The sequence below is a fragment of the Triturus cristatus genome, chromosome 4_2 (genome assembly GCF_964204655.1).
Source record: "Triturus cristatus chromosome 4_2, aTriCri1.1, whole genome shotgun sequence".
Classification (NCBI taxonomy): Eukaryota; Metazoa; Chordata; class Amphibia; order Caudata; family Salamandridae; genus Triturus; species Triturus cristatus.
In genome coordinates this window covers 307,073,015-307,085,654 of record NC_140586.1, presented here as the reverse complement: position 1 = coordinate 307,085,654, position 12,640 = coordinate 307,073,015, and the positions used below count along the sequence as shown (strand labels likewise).

At 44.9% G+C, this 12,640-nt stretch overlaps 2 protein-coding genes across 8 annotated transcripts in view; one reads left to right on the top strand and one right to left on the bottom strand.

Annotated features, from left to right (window-relative positions):
- Nucleotides 1-11,174, top strand: part of ANGPTL1 (angiopoietin like 1) — a 47,783-nt gene extending 36,609 nt beyond the window's left edge. Inside the window, exons 4-5 of the mRNA XM_085601632.1 lie at nucleotides 9,132-9,402; nucleotides 9,589-11,174. Of these exons, the coding sequence (XP_085457758.1) occupies nucleotides 9,132-9,402; nucleotides 9,589-9,776 (459 nt within the window). The 3' untranslated portion in view covers nucleotides 9,777-11,174. The remainder of the gene's footprint in view (nucleotides 1-9,131; nucleotides 9,403-9,588) is intronic.
- RALGPS2 (Ral GEF with PH domain and SH3 binding motif 2) overlaps nucleotides 1-12,640 on the bottom strand; it is a 983,056-nt gene that overhangs the window by 395,452 nt on the left and 574,964 nt on the right. The gene's annotated exons all lie outside the window — the stretch shown is intronic.

The following is a 12,640-nucleotide window of genomic DNA, read 5'->3' as shown; positions in this document are numbered from 1 at the left end:
TTTACCTTACTCAGCTTAACTTCGTTTTCCCACATTCATTGTCCCCCCTAACACTCTCTATCAACCATTTTTCCCCACGCCAACACTGCCTCTCTCTGCCGCTTGTTTTTCCTGCCTTCATTGCCGCTCTCCCTCCTGCCTCTCGCTGACCTCGCCCACCAGCCATCCCAGGAACCTACTTAATGGAGGCCTCAAAGTGACCCCATTGTGCTGGTCCCCAGGCCAGCTCCCAGCTGCTGCTGCCAGCTCGAGCGCTCCAGTCAAGCGCCACTGCTTGAACCGCCTTTAACTGTGATCCACTGTAATTCACTTGGAACTGAGATCCACTGTATTTTGCTTTATCCACTGCTTGTCCTCTACAGAACCCTTGTTTTTCCTCCTATAACCATCATCTTTCTCCTCCTAACCATATTTATCCTTCTCTTAACCTCTTCCGCTTAACCTTGTTTTTCCACCCATTCATTTTTCCAACCTAACGCTCTTTCCTACACATCTATTGTTTTTCCCCATGCTAACACTGCCTCTCTCAGTCACTCATTTTCCCACCTACACCGCCGCTCTCCGCTCTCGCCACATGCTGATCCCGCCCAGCACCCTACCCAGAAACCTACTTAATGGAGGCCGCAGAGTCAGTCTGCGCCTGTCCTTGCCTGGACCACGCCCAGCAACAGAGTATGGTCCTGCCATGTCACTGGGCTCACCTGGTCGGTCCACTCAATCGTCCATTTCACAATCACAGCAGCCCCATCACCTTTACCAAAATGCCCAGCACCATTCAGAGGAGCTGGAGCAAAATACCCCAAAATCAGTGGACCAACGCCCTCAGCTCCTGCCTTCCTGACATCACTTCCAACCTCAAAGAAGCGGTCACGAACTTCAATGCTTGGCTCACCAACTGCAACGACAATCACTTCCATCAAACCAAGCAGCAGCACCAAGCATACCAGCTGGTACACCACAATGAAGAACCACCAAATGCAACTGCAAATGACTGGAAAGGATTTGGCACTCTAGCAATGAGCCAATTGACCGCACCACCTTCAAGCTAGCACTCGACAACTACCACCAGCGCCCGAAAAATATGAAAAGGAATGCCCTGGCCGACAGCCTCGAAGCCAGTTCTAAACGCAGCAAAGAACTCTTCAACATCATCAAGGAGTTCTACAACTCCTCAGCAACAGAAAATATAGCCGTCCCTTCCCAAGATCTCTGCAACACTCTAGTAGACTTCTTTCATAACAAGATCTTCACCATCTACAAACACTTCAACCTCCCCCAAACCTCCAACGCCAGCATCCCCAGCCTCCTCAACCCCGACTCCCACCTGAACCTCCTGATCACCGCATGGGACCAACTCACCATGCAGAGCACCTCAGCTATCATCAGCTCCATTCACTCAGGAGCACCTGTCCCCATCACATGTTCAAACTGGGGAACAAAACTATCAGCAACAAACTCGCAACTAAGTCTGGGCAGAGTTCGCAGAGTTCCGGTGTCCAAAATTTTCACCACGCTACGCAAAGTTCCGCAAAGCGCTGCAGTGAGTTAGGTCGCACCGTTCTCTTTGATTTTTAGTGCCAGGTGTTTATTCCGTGCTTGGAAATCAGCAACAACGGCATCATGCACAGCGCAAGAGAGAGGGGCTTCTTTCTGCTGCTCAAGTACATTTTCTACTTGAGTGGCATCTTCCTCAACGCGAACGGATGGTTTCTCAACCTAAGTGATTGCAACCATCTGCGACCGCCTGCGTTGAGAAATCTCGCTGGGAGGTGGTCTAGTGTTGGATTTCCTAGTTTGCCTACTTACTGTTGTCGAGCGCGGAAAAAACTTTTTTATAACTCAGCATTCTTCACGGAGTGCAGGGAACGGAGCGGAATTCACCGACCAGGCCTACTCGCGACCATTTGCAATGCATCCATCACCTCATCCACATTCGAAGAAGAATGAAAACATGAGGAAGTCAAAACACTCATCAAAATAGCATCCACACACCCTAACAATCTGAAAAACTACCAGCCCATCTCTACGCTTCTGTTCCCTAAGAAGGTCCTGGAAAAGGCCAATAACCACCAAATCACAAAATACCTAGAGAACAACGACCTCCTGGACCCATCCCAAGCTGGGTTCCGCTCAAACCACAGCACAGAAACTGCCCTAACCACAACCATTGACATCAGTACACTAGACCAGGGAGAAAACTGCCGGCCTCATCCTCCTCGGCCCCTCAGCAGCTTTTGATATGTGTCCCACTACTCCCTCATAAAAAGACTCCATCTGATCGGGATCAAAGGGGATGCCCTCAAGTGGATCGCGTCCTTCCTCACCGGAAGAACCCTGAAAGTCCACCTTCTACCTCGGATCCCAAGATCAGCATCTGCCACGTCTCCTAAGGCTCTTTCCTGAGCCCTACCCTGTTCAACACCTACATGGCCCCTTGGCAAACATCGTCACGACCCATGGACTGAACATCATATCATATGTATACCACACCCAGTTTATCCTCGCTCTTTCCGCAGACCCCTCAACCACCAAGGTCATCTTCTACCTGTGTATGACCAGCATCACCTTCTGAATGCAAAACAACTTAAAAATGGAGGTACTAGTCTTCAGGAGTGACATTTCCGAGAATGACTGGTGACCTGCAGAACTGGGAGCCTCAGACACTCTTACAAAACACGCCAGAAACCTAGGTCAACACAGTATCCTCAGCCTGCTTCCTCACTCAAACATGCTCCTTAAAGTCTTTAAGTGGGTCCCAGCCATCACCAGACGCACCATCACCCAGGCCCTCGCACCAACCGCCTGGACTACGTCAACACACTCTAGGTAGGAATTACCTTGCACCTACTGAAGAGACTATAGACCAGACAGAACTCAGCTGCCAGACTTGTCCTGGATCTCCCCTGACGGACCCACATTACCCCACTCATCAGGAATTTCCACTGGCTCCCCATCCACAAGAGATTCAAATTCAAGATGTTGACCCACCCCTACAGGGCCCTGCATAATCAAGGACTAGCCTACATCAACCACCATTTGAACTTCCAGCAGCCCCCCCCAGATACCTTTGCTCGGCCTCCCTCGCCCAGACCCCCACATCCATCAAAGCAAGATCGGTGGACGCTCTTACTCCAAACTAGCCACTAAGACCTGGAACAGCCTCCACCTCCAGAGCTCTCCCTCCAGGAAGGATCTAAATGCCACACTGTTCAACTGATTCCACCCAGTAACAGAAACCCCCAGCGCGTGGATACCTTCGTGAGTGATTAGCAGTGCTCTACAAATCCCATTTGACTGATTGATTTGAGGAGTACATTTGGTTTGCATATCTGGTCAGTTTTTCACTAAGTCGATACTTGGGATGAGCAATTTCAACATCAATGTTCATTTCCTTGTACTTGTTCCTGGCAATTCTGTGCTTTATATGACAAATTGTCATAATTTTCTATCAGAGTGTAGGACCGCTGAACTATGTGAGGTATTGCTTTAGTTTCTGACTTTTCATTAGAAGGATGCAAATGCATTCATGAAATGTTGCAGAAGAAAAACAATCCAAATAATATCTTCAGCTTCTTCTTTGAGATCGGCATGACAAAACCAGTTGGTCAGACTTGTAAACGGCCATGATTTTTAAGTTTCTGCTCACAATTTTCTGATTCTTCTGCTGCCGGTAAATGCCAATTTCTTAATGTTTACTGCATGGGGGAAATTCACTTAGTCTGATTAATCCAGTCGAATTAGGTCTTTGCCTTGCAGTGCTTCTGGTTGAAAATAACGATGTGAAAAGTAGATACCTTGTCATATGTGGACCTCCTACTGTGCAGAGTGAGGTCACTCCTTAAGGAAAGATATGAAGTTAGCTACGTCTTTAACATGGGAGTTCAGGGGCAACTCTTGGGGTTATGTTACTATTTGGTCTGTTCTGAACGTGGGGTAAGTGGAAAAGGAATTGTAAAGTGTGTTAAAACATGGGTGGGGCCCATGACCCGTAATTTTGTTAGAAAGTAAAGCTCAAACAGTGACTATGTGAGTGGCTTCTCTCATGATGTATAGTGATCGATCCTTGGTATGGGAGACACTTTCAAGTAAGTTGAAGCTTCCCCATCAGGTAAGATGTCAGAGGGGGTGACTTCCACAGACTGTTACCGTAGGGAACTCTGATCTTGAAAGCATTTATGACTTTCTTTTAGTGGATATTTTCGGATCCCATCAATTCCCATTTGACTGTGGTGGCGACTTCTTTCGTGCTTGAGACGGTCTAGAGATTTGACTGGCTCCATAAACCCTCAGCAATGATAATTCGGGGGAGGTGCTGGGGCATACTAGATGCAATTTGAATGTGAGAGCATGCTTGAATGAGGACATGCAGTGTATTGTGGTTTCAGGCATTAGTTATGGAAGGGTTAGAGTCCAGGCTTGACGGTAGGTTGTAGCTTTGGAGTGGAAAGTGAGACGTGCCATGCCTTGTCCGATGGCCCAGTTTGTGTTTCATAAAAGCTGTAGGATTCTTTTGTAAGGCATGAGAATATGATGCATCAGAGGAGGGTCTAATTCTGATGTCTGACTCATTGCTCAGATTCTGATTTTGAAAGTGACATTTCTTATCAGGATTGACATCATCTGGATATTATGAAAAGGCTGAATTTTGGTGGGACAGGATATGCTACACCATGTAGCCCCTTCAGGTCTTTTCACAGAGCATAAATCAAAGAATAGCTTTAGGGTAAACAAGACAATGGGTAAAAGGCTGTTTTTGGAGTCTTGCTCCACCATGGCTGGGCAGTGACTTTCTGACCATTGGAAGATCAAGCAGCACCAAATAATGCATACAGGGTAATGTTTAAATATTTCTTGAGCAATCATACACCCTCTAGAAGATCTTGTAGCAACCGCAGACCTTTCAAACATAAAACACTGGATCACTAGGAGGGATAAGCTTTGTACAATGAAGGAAATTTTACTTGCCTTTGGTAACAATGTTTTGGTGGATAATCTATCCACCTGCAGATTCCTCTCCTTTGAATATCTCAGGTACATACTGGATACTGAAAACCTGTGCAAAAGCTGCCAGGCAACTACAAGTGGCGTCAACTTCATCTCATCATCAGATATAGAGTCGTGATGACATCATAAGAGTCATAAAGTCCCAGGCCCCAATGTCAGTTCTGCTTTAATTTTGCAGCGACCTTCGAGGCATAATCGTAAGGAATGAAACTGGTTTATTGGTGCAGCGCATAACTAGGTATCTTATAAAAGAAAAGTGGTAACTTCATAAGGGTTTTCTGCAGAAGAGGGATGGTGGGAGGACTGAGAAATCTACAGGTAGATCGAGTTTCTACCAGAAACATGGTTAACAAAGGAAAGTAACTTAAATTTTGAATGGATACTTCTACCTGTAGGTTCTTCACACTTTAACAGATTTCCAAGCAATAATCTGTGTAGGAGGGAGTAGAGAAAACCCATTTAGATTAGAAAATAGAGAGCAGGCTAAGTGACTGCCTCGGCTTACTTTAGAATCTAAACAGTAATGTTATGTGAAGGTGTGGAGAAACTGCTTTGAGGTTATCTGCCTCAACTGACAACTATGCAGGGGCACAAATGGAGTCCTCATGAGAAATGTTAAAGCCAGATCCTATTCTGGCATATTGATTGGCCTCAGGAGATACATGTTTGTCAGTCCTTTCTGAAATCTCAATACCATGGGAGATTTGAACAGGGGTTGTTGGTCTGAGCCAAAACAAAATTGAATATTCCTTCACCTTAGCTACTGCACTGCCTTGTTTAGCCCAAGACAGAGCAAATTGGACAACACTGGAGAGGGATGTTTAAAGATGATCAAATCCTAATTCGGCACACCTGGAAACAAATGTGTTCCACCTCCCTGAATAGAGACACTTGGTAGAAGGGCAACGTGCAGAAAGGATCACGTCCACCACTTCTGATGTGAGCTGAAAGGTGCTCAGATTGCATTGCTCAATTTACACGAGTGAAGTTGTAGGTCCCTGAAGATTAGGGCACAGAATCGGTCGTCCTAATTGAAACAACAGATCCATTCTGAGCAGAAGAGGAAGAGAGACTGCTACGGTGAGGTGTCTTAGGTCTGTGTTCCAAAGTCTTCTTGGCCAGACCCATGCAGGTTATTCTCATTGCCCCAGACTTGCTGAGAAGGGTGTGTTACAAAGGCCTGAATGACTTGGGCCCAGTTTTGGCAAATCTTCCTCAGAACTAGAGGGATCAAGGGCATGGGAGGAAACCGGTCATGAAGTGGAAATTTCCACATCAAGTGAAACACATCCTCCATAGCTCCCTGCAACAGATGTTAGAGGGTGAAGAATTTTGGGCAATGAGAGCTGCTCTGATTTGCGAATAGGCCTAACCTGAGGTATGCCCCAAAGAGTGCAAAGTCCTTATAATAACTCTGGATGAAGACTCCTCATGATTGGCAAGATGAAGCAGACGGCTCTGATAAGTGACTGGCTATCAGCCACAGGCCATGTTCAGGTGCCCAGGTACAGCGCCTCAGGGCTTTTCGGCAGAGAGCCTGAGACCCTAATTCCTCTGCTTTGTTCAAGCACCACATTGCTTTCATGTTGTTGGTTAAAAGCTGGGCCAACTAACCTTGAACTTAGCGGAAGAAAGTCTTTAGCGCCAAGTGAACAGCTCTCAATTCCAACAGATTGATGTGAAAACTCTTCTCTTCTGGAGACCAAAGAAACACAAAAGGAAGTACTGTAAACTGGTAACAGGTAGAACCCACTACAAATTTAGGAACCTAAGGTTAAGGATCGGTCAAAGGCTAATGTCCTTCTTGTGATCGGGAAAGTACTAAGAGCAGTATTCCTTCCCAATTTCTAGCTCTGGCACCGTCTCCAATACACTAATTCTGTAGCATGACTGCCACTGCAGGATCCACTGATGATCCTCAGAATTGTGGGAAGAAAGAAGGGGCAACAGGGTGGACGCTGGCTTAAGGATAGATATGAAGGATCCAGGCTCCAAAGTAATGGTCTTCCAGCCACTGCTTTCATGAATCAATCTGAGGATACCAACTTAATTTTCAGCCTTCAATTTCAAATTCCTTCACATTAACTGAACGTTTTCAAATTTAGATTTTACATTGTGCTTCTTTATTTATATACACTTTACTAGTTTGTTCATATTTTATTCTGTAAGCAGTCGCGGACCCCCAGAGGCACTCAGACCAAAGGTTAGGAACCACTGGTATAGTGTATACCCCGAAAGGAGAGCACCCTTTCAGAGTGGAATGCCCCATCCAGTGAAATGTAAAACCTGCAATAAGCAATGTAGAAACCGGTTTAAACCGCACCTCATCTTTTTACCAAACGGGGTATGAAGGGTGGGAGTTAGCTCTCTACCATACTCTGGTTTACAAGTGGGCAGCCCCCTAGAGGTCACAAATGATTGGACATACACCCAGGTGTAGGACCTGCCTTGTGACGGAATAGATGAGCCCTACAAGTTCTGAATTATCTTCTTTACCTCTAGAAAGGGTGTCGTGCTTTATCTACAGGGTCACTTCCCTATCAAAGTTAGTTGACAGGAAGACTCACTATTTAGAGGGCTCATCTCTATAATTTGATGGGCACGTTTCTGGAATTCGGATGCAGGTGATTTGCACCAGACTGCAAACAAGGACAGGGAAGTCTCTACCATGTTAGGAAGGTGTCTACTAAATCGGAGTTCAGGCTCATCAAAGTTGAAATTGTGCAGAATGTACTTCCACAGGTCAAAACTATTCGTCATGTGGTTGATTGTTAGCAGGGGTTGTTTATGTTGGAACAGCAAAAGAGGCCCCTTTTATTACACGATCTGGGACTTTAGCATGATCCGACAATACTGGGAGGACTTGCCTAGGGAACCAATGACTGCTAGGGATGTCAATATTGCACGGGCTCTTCACATGGCACTTTTGAGGCCTATAGGACAATTGGCCATGGCCAAATATAAATCAATGTTCTACACTCTCACACAGGTACTGGCCCGAAGGGACATTGCCCGTGAATAGGGTGCTACCAAAACCCTGGATAAATGAAGGTGCGGTGGACTTTAGTATGGCTGCGGAAAAATCTGTATATTAAGGTTGGTGTGTTCTAAATGACGGGAGAAAAAAATCTGATCCCACAGAGAGTCGCAGGACTCTGCTGCAATATGACTAGTTATAATGCGGATTGATAATTGAGGACCCGGATAGTCTTATGGCATGGTGGAATTAGGTATGTCCGTATGTGTAGGTCAGAATGCACTGACTCTCCCTTGGTGAAGAAGTTAGTTTGTGATGTTCAGTTATAAATCTCATAATTCTAGATACAAAGCAAAACAATAAAATTTGGTTAAAAAAGTGCACCGTATCCAATGCCATTCTCCAGTGTGTGGCGGGTTGAAACGCCTCAGCGCTGAATGGCATTTTGATGATCAGAGCTGTGTTACACAAGAAACTTAACCCATTATTTAGCGGTTAGTGGGGAGTCAGTGGAGGAGAAGACCATGCATTGGGAAAAGGAGCGGAGGCAATGCAAAAGCAGGAGTAATATAACTGAAATGCCCGAGTTTTATAAATGCTTCTTTTAATAGTGTGTGTACATAATCTATTTTCTATTATTTCGTTTTGCTATTCTTTGGTTGCTTTGTTCCTTTTTTGCTTCATGACACACAAAGGGTAGAGTATGAAAATTTAAAAATAAAAATGAAAGAGTGCCCAAATTTTAAATGCCATTAAAAAAAATGCCGAGTGTGAACATAATTGTAGATAAACATTAAACATGCAATATTTATGTGTAGTGTGCCAAATCTCACCTACGAGATTTGTAATGTGCAGAATTAGTTACCAAATACAGATGTATACTTGCCACAGAAATAACAGATGCTTGTAAAACACGTTTTATAGAGATACAAGCAAGGTGCCACTGTCACTATTCTGATTGCAACAAAACAATCAGATACTGTTGCAGTGTATAGGGCTGCCAACCACCACAGCTAGCCCAAGTTAACATTAAGCTCTACAACAGCTAGGCCACTCTTAGCAAGTTCACAACAGTCCTATTGACCAACATCAGGGTCTCCGTTAGATAAAAGTAGACCTCCTGTAACCACAGTGTGGCCTCTACTTGCAGAAAGGATTCGGAAACATCGATGGCGAGTACTGGCTGGGTCTGGAAAACATCTACAAGCTGGCGAAACAGAGCAATTATCGCCTTCTGGTCGAGTTAGAGGACTGGAATGATAAAAAGGTCTATGCAACATACAGCAGCTTCCGCCTGGAGTCAGAGAGTGATTTCTACCGCCTGCGGCTAGGATCCTACCAGGGCAATGCCGGAGACTCACTAGCGTCGCACAATGGCAAGCAGTTCACCACACTGGACAGGGACAGAGACTCTTTCTCAGGTGAGTACACAATACCTGGCTTTGAAACGTCTATAATGTGGTTTGTTAGCAGTCCAATCTTGTTGCTCAATTGTTCAAGAGGGCTTGCTATTTGCCCAATATTTCTGTAGTTTGATAGGAGTACCATTGCCATTGATTGGAAACAGAGTCATTTCAGCATCTCACTGTTTGCCCTTCTCCTTTCAGGAAACTGTGCTCACTTCCACAAAGGAGGCTGGTGGTACAATGCCTGTGCAAACTCAAACCTCAATGGAGTGTGGTATAGGGGTGGACATTACCGCAGTAAGCACCAGGACGGAATCTACTGGTCCGAGTACAAAGGAGGTTCGTACTCCCTCAAGTCTGTCCGGATGATGATTAGGCCAATAGACTGAACATTTGAAGCATCGAAGGTGAGGGTGGCAGCTGCAAATCACGGCAGGCAAAGAAACCCTGGCACTGGGAAAATCATTTGTATGAAACAGACTCTGGAACTTTAGATCCCTTGCACTGGCCTTAGCCCAAACTCTCAAAAACATATTTTTAGGAGTGATCTGATTACAGGTCTAGACGATGCGATGGGTCTCAATTACATCGTTTGCTGAAGCATGTGGCAGATCCCACCAGTGCACCAACATCGACTCCACCGACTGCTCCCAGGTGAGAATGGAACATGAACTTTGCAAGAAACCTGAATAGATACCATGTGACTGTGAGAAACACTATACTTTGATAGCCCAGGATTCCCAGTGATCCTGCTGAGCAGGGGTTCAAAACTGGACTTTAAAACAACCTCTTCTGTAGCGGTGCTCAAATTGGCGGGGCATGAGGATATCTAGCAGCTGCTCCCCTTGGATGTACTAGGGAATCATCTTCATCAGCAGCCTTCAATCTGCCTCAGGTATCAACTGTCTCAAAAGCGGGAAATAAACATATCCCAGAAGGGATTTGGTTTTATATTTATCCTGTGCATTTCGCTTCTAGACCTGCTACCCACATTGGTGGAACGATGATGCTAGGGATGATTTGAAACATCCAGCTCTAGATCCAGGCCTGATAACACAGTGTTCGATGGAGAGAGAGTGCCATATCCAAACACTGCCCTTACCATGGAAGTCAGCATCAATATACGAGGAAAATGCTAATCACTTATCAAATAGAGTTTACTACTTCTTTTGAAAACTCAAACTATCACGCTACCACACTGAGGCGCAATGGTCACCCTCTGCATTCTATGATTCTCTCTCTGCCCCTCACTTATTTTCCCACAGAAGGATTCCTGAATGGCTTTCACTGTGCTTTGGGCACATCTCAGGTCAAGAGACAAGTAGGGACCTGTTCCTGGTCCTAAACCTTATTTATGCATTGTGGCAGCTGTTTTATACAACTTCGTATATATTTAATGATGCCGGCCCAAATGCTATGCTTGCAGCAGGAGTGAGGCATCAAATTAAATGTTCTGCGTGACTGCAGAGGATGGAGACTCATTGTGAGCGAGACACTGCTTCTGATGTCACATTCTCACCCCATGTCTCCCCACAGCAGTTTGTGCTGAACTTGCAGATCACGAATATGTACACACCTCTCCTGCTTTAGTCCTTAAAATGTAGAACAAAAGAAATGCAAGTCATGTATAAGATGCGTACAGCTTATACACTAAGATATGTACTTAGGGTGGAAGAGAATTTTGTATTCACCAAGTTAACCCAATGTCTACGACCCAGCATGGTGGCCAACTGGAGCCTGTGGGTGAATCCATGAGTGTGAAATAAAACATACAACTGGTTTCCAAAGGCATGCCATCATTCCTTTACAAAAAAACACTAAAAATATAACTATATTCTCTGTGCCAGCGATCAAAGTGATGAGATGGAGGGGGATGGGGGGGGGGGGGGGAGGAGGCAGTGGAGTGGCTGTAATATTAATTCAAACAGAACCTAAACATCAGTAGGCACTGATGCATGCTCTCTGTGCCTTCACGATCATAATTAAAATTATGAAACACTGCCTTTATTCATTAATGCCTACAAATTGCAAACCTCTTTTACTGCAGTTTTGAAGCGTAACAGTTGGTACAGTGAAAACTGACAAAATAACTCACACCGACGTGTACATTTATATCTGAGGATATACCATGTGCCTCATTCAACCCCAGGCTCACTCGAGGATCCCATCTCGAACTGCACTGACTGGTATATCCATCCTCCAGGTGTGCCCCTACCCCAGCAGGATTTACCGCCAAAAGGGGCCTGCTAATAACAAACGCACACAGAAGAAAGTCTCCTACTGCGTCATTGTGTCATAATTGGCGCTGTGAAAAACTTTGTTTTTATTTCATACATGTTCAGTGTAATGTCTCGGTTTTTTATTTTTTCATTTGAGGTAAAACAGATCCTGAAAGATTGATAGGATTTGCGCTGACAACACAGCAATATGCTGGAGGAGGTACAGAAAATAGACTTTGTTGCCACTTTAGGGAAATTCGACATAGCTATTTGCATAAGTTTGAGAGTACACTTGGTAATGTTTGGGTTGAATGATCGGCATGCAGCGGACCCTATTAATCATTTATACTACGAGATTATGACAGTGAAGAGCTTCATTTTTCGTTAAGCGTCAATATGCATAAAACATGATCAGTGTACGATGCTTACACCAGTGTTTATGGATGGATGAGGTTCTGTTTTACGGAAGCAAAACATCTGAAGCAGAATATTGCTTTCTGCTCCCTTTCACACACCAAAAACTAAACAATTTGCACCTAGATGGCAAATCCATACGCAATGTTTTTTTTCCAAATATATGTGCTTACAATTACAGGCACAGCTCTGGCGACAGGTATGACTGAATGAAGGTTAAGAGACTAAGGGCTTTCCCGTATTCTTTTCATGTAGACACAAGACGACGAGGGAGCAAACACAGTAGCATCTTGGGTCATCTGGCCAACTTTGCGCACTTTTCTCGCCAACACTCCTTAACACCCACACAGTAAGGCTGGCTACTAGTCAGCTTGAGTTTAAACTTGTGATGGGGGTAAGATTAATAATTTCCCTTCAGCCCACTCACAATTGTAGTTTCACGCTTCGGTGGAGACATAATGGAAAGGAGACTGGTCAAAAGATCAGACCTTTATAGACCATCAAGACCCACATAGGCAGAAAACCAACAAAGGGACTGTCTACATCCAAGAGGTATACACCCAAAAGACTCACTATGACAAGAAGAACAAGTTACTTATCTTCGGTAGCGATATATCTGT